Genomic DNA, 4,140 nt, shown 5'->3' on the forward strand with positions numbered 1-4,140 from the left:
ATTTTTTTACCATGTTGGCTTTGATCGTTTCTGTGATTTCTAAGTTGGCTGATGTTGTTTTATTGTAAGAGAAAAACTTTATATCATATCTGATACGATCAAGCGAAGGTATGGTGATGGCTGGTGGCGTTCCAGGCAGACCGGCCGGCCACCGCCCTCCGATGGACCGATGATCTCTTCTCTGGTCTGCCCTGCCATCGCGTCTGTGTATGTGTAGTGTGTACTGCTCACAATCATAGTCGATGGATGAGCTGATACTATATTACTAGTAGTAACTTGGTAAGATAATAAACACATGACTAATAACAAATACGTGCAGTCGTGCACGGTGCGAGACGTAGCGATCAAGCAGGACCGGTGTCCAGCCAGCAGCAGCAAGCGAGACTAGCCGTCGTCGTCGCGACTCGCGAGAGCGCGCGGCACACACACAGTCACTGTAACTGCCCACAAGAGATGGAGTAGATCCTGCTGAGGTCTCGGCAGGCACCCGCTAGATTAGGCAGTCGGATCGGATGACCTGCATTTTTAATGCCAAACAAAGATCGTCCTTTATTTTCCTTCAGTGACGTGGGATCACGCACGCATTGGTCCAAAATCTCTCGCGATGGCACAGTCTTGCCGCACCTAAAATCTCTCGCGATGGCGACTCCACACGAGGCCGGACGTGAGGAAGGATCACGAGCTCGCCACTTGTCGCCCGCCGGACCCGGCCAGCCCGCGCCCCTTGCCGCCTATATCTATCAACACAACACGTTGCGGATCGGAGACTGAGACGACGGGGCGGCTTTGGGGCCCTTGCTTCTCCTCAGTAGTAGTAGTTTAGTCATGTGTCCCGCTCCTGTCACGCACGACGACGGTGGCCATAATTAGGGTGTGTATGGTTGAGTTATGGCGGTAGAAAAAAAGCTACGGTGGACGGTAAGTTGCAAGAGAGTTGCTGTGGGCGGTAGAAAAGCTAAAAATTATTTGATTAAATAAGTATAAAATATATTTTCTATTTTTTATCTTTCTAAAAATAATTATGAAAAAGTTTTTTATTTCTCTAATTTCAAATAATAGAAAATCAAAAACTAAAAACAGAGTTAAACTAGCTTTCAAAAACATACCATGAGAAAACAGCGGCTTCCAATTAGCCTCTTTAATTACACTTTTAACTTTTAGGGCAACCAGCCAAAGCCAAAAGCAAGCCCGACCAAACGGACGCTTAGTATCCCCGGCCCGGCCCCTCCGCCAGCAAACCCGCCCCCGCCTGCCTTTTGAGAGAATTTGACACGCACATCCATCCAGCTCGGAGGCTCACCCGGCTCGCACGGGCGCTTGCCTGCTGCGTGCGTGCTGAGCGGACGACGGAACGGGGTCGGCGGCGGCGCTGCAGGCGAGGCCCGATCGACCGTGTTTCCCTTCCAACCCTACTACCAGCTGATCGATGATGGACGGCTTCCACACGGAGCTCGCGCTGGGGCTGCTCGCCGGGTGCGGCGGCGGCGGCGGAGGCGACCAGCTCTTCCAGACGGCGGCGTTCGTGGCCAAGACCTACCAGATGGTGTGCGACCCGCGGACGGACGCGCTCGTGCGATGGGGCAGGGACAACAACAGCTTCGTCGTCGTCGACCCTGCCGGCTTCTCGCGGCTGCTCCTCCCCTGCTTCTTCAAGCACAGCAACTTCTCCAGCTTCGTGCGCCAGCTCAACTCATACGTAAGTGCGTGAGTCGTTCGTTGTCTTCCTCCCTCACATAGTCACATGTCCTGCTGTACACTTACCCTGGCGCCATGGATGCTCTCCTCTGCATGCCCGCGCTCAGGGGTTTCGGAAGGTGCACCCGGACCGGTGGGAGTTCGCGCACGAGTCGTTCCTGCGCGGCCAGACGCACCTGCTGCCGCGCATCGTGCGCCGCAAGAAGCGCGGCGAGCAGGGCGCCTGCTCCGCCTCCTCCGGCGGCGATGCGCAGGCGCAGTACGCGGCGGCGGCCGGCTGCTGTATCAGTATGGGCGGCGAGGATCATCATCATCCGGAGGAGGGGGATCCGGACGAGAACAAGGAGGCGCCGGCGCTGCTGGAGGAGGTGCAGCGGCTGCGGCAGGAGCAGACGGCCATCGGGGAGGAGCTGGCGCAGATGAGCCGGCGCCTGCAGGCCACGGAGCGGCAGCCCGACCAGCTCATGTCGTTCCTCGCCAGGCTCGCCGAGGACCCCGACGGCGTCACGCGCAGCCTCGTCGAGCAGGCCGCCGAGAAGAAGCGCCGCCGCATGCAGCTCGCCTCCCAGCCCGTCGTCCGCCCGCTCCCGCCGGCGCCGCCAGTGCCAGTGCCAGTGCCAGTACTCCACCACCAACCGCTGCTGGCGGCGCTCGAAGGCGCCGCCGCCAAGGGCCTGGACGGCTGGCAATGGGAATGGGCGGCGGAGCTGAAGCCGTCGCCTGTTGTGCTCCCCACCTTCGACTTCGATACCCCCGCCGCCACCAACTGCGGGGCCGGGGTGCAGCATCTGCCGAATCTCGGTCTCGGAGGCGGCAACGGCGGCGTTGGCGGCGGCGGCATCATCGGCATGGGCCTGACTGCTGCTGACGAGACCACCCCCTTCCCGTTCTGCCTGCTCGGCCAGGGTTTCTTTTGACCTGCCTGCTGGTAAATGTAAATCATGCACGTGCACCTTCTACCGTACCCGCGGCCCGCCTGCTGCTGCTGCTTACTGCTTTCTACCACTACCAGTCTACCAGTACCTCCTTGTCCTCGATCTGCAAATTAAACCATTGTTCTGCTTGCTCTGCACATCGGAACGACATCTGATGTAAGTAGTTATCACAAATGAGCTGCACAGGCTACTGCATCTGCATCTACATCTGCATCTATTGTATGTAACTGTAGAACTGAACTGATCGTTGGATGATCATGTTCATCATTAGTTCTAGTGCATGATTAGTCCTTGCATTTGTTTGGTTGGACTTGGACATACGAGTAGCTAGCGTAGTGGAGCTCTTGGTGACCTCCAAGTTTGTAGGGTTCAAGGGATTAAACTAAGCTGCCTGCACTTCGGCGCGCATTACTTTTGCGGCCAACTAACTTCGCTCTGTCGACCTGTAATTACTCCATACCATCTGGACCTCACTTTATCTTATTACTCTATATAGAACTGCTGGTGTACGTGTTACCCCCGCGCTGGTGCAAGTGGTCTATAGTTTTTTTTTTTTTTTTTTTTTTTTTTTTTTTTTTTTTTTTTTTTTGCCTTGGATGCTTTCTGGCCGGGCCCACGGCTCAGCCAATAGGAAGGCGATGTTGCTATTGGTCCAGATGTCGGTCCATATATAGGAGTACTTTCGACTGTAGTGGTGATGTTAGATTTTCTATTTTAATTTTTGATTTTTGATGAGAGGGAGAGTGTAGTGATGATGTTTATTAAAGTTGTGATTTGGACGTTGATGTTGAAAGGGATCGGAGAGAGGAAACTTGAAGGCCTTTGGGCACACCAGAGGGGGCAGAGGCTGCCGGCTGCCGCCATCCAAATCCACGAATTCTCGCTCATGCTCGCTGATGGGTGCCGGCCATGCCAATTATATTCGTCCTGTTCGCTCGCTGGTTTGAGCCAGCCCAAACCAACCAGTCAACAGTGTTTTTCTCTCACAATAAACCAGCACCGGCCAGCCCAAACCAGCCCAGAAACCAACCAGTGAACAGGCCGATTGCCAGTTAGAATAAAAAAAATTATATTGCCAGCTGCTTCTTGATTACGTATATAGTCTGAATTCATCTTTTTATCTTATCCAAAACTGTCGTGGTTTTTTAGTCTATATACTTTATTTTGACAACGTACCACCGCAAAATGTATATGTAAATAAATAATTAACCTATAGAATGAATATGTAACGAGTGATAATTAAACATGACTGCACAAAGTCTTTTTTCTCTAAATAATCAACCTATAGAATGAATATGTATCTACACTGTTAGTAGCCAAAGAAAGCCGAGGTCGTGGTGTATCGGATTGGACCGTATGTCGTAAGCAAATATACACTCTTTGTTCAAAATTATAAGTTAATTTGACTTTTGTTGGTACATTAAATTTGCTATGTATCTAGACATATATTATGTGACACACATAAAATTCAACATACAAAAAAAATTCAAAGCGACTTATAATTTAAAAA

At 52.2% G+C, this 4,140-nt stretch overlaps 1 protein-coding gene across 2 annotated transcripts; it reads left to right on the forward strand.

The window, feature by feature from the left end:
• The first annotated feature begins 1,195 nt into the window (after positions 1–1,195).
• Positions 1,196–3,201, forward strand: LOC136458530 (heat stress transcription factor C-1a-like). Of its 2 annotated transcripts, none has more exons than XM_066458477.1 (2): positions 1,196–1,700; positions 1,803–3,201. In XM_066458477.1, the coding sequence occupies exons 1-2, from the start codon at positions 1,427–1,429 to the stop codon at positions 2,561–2,563; spliced, it is 1,035 nt and encodes a 344-aa protein (XP_066314574.1). In that variant the 5' UTR covers positions 1,196–1,426; the 3' UTR covers positions 2,564–3,201. The 2 variants fall into 2 exon arrangements, with proteins under 2 accessions (XP_066314574.1, XP_066314573.1); XM_066458476.1 differs by having other exon boundaries at positions 1,199–1,696; positions 1,803–3,199.
• The last annotated feature ends 939 nt before the right edge of the window (positions 3,202–4,140 follow it).

The sequence above is a fragment of the Miscanthus floridulus genome, chromosome 6 (genome assembly GCF_019320115.1).
Source record: "Miscanthus floridulus cultivar M001 chromosome 6, ASM1932011v1, whole genome shotgun sequence".
Taxonomy (NCBI): Eukaryota; Viridiplantae; Streptophyta; class Magnoliopsida; order Poales; family Poaceae; genus Miscanthus; species Miscanthus floridulus.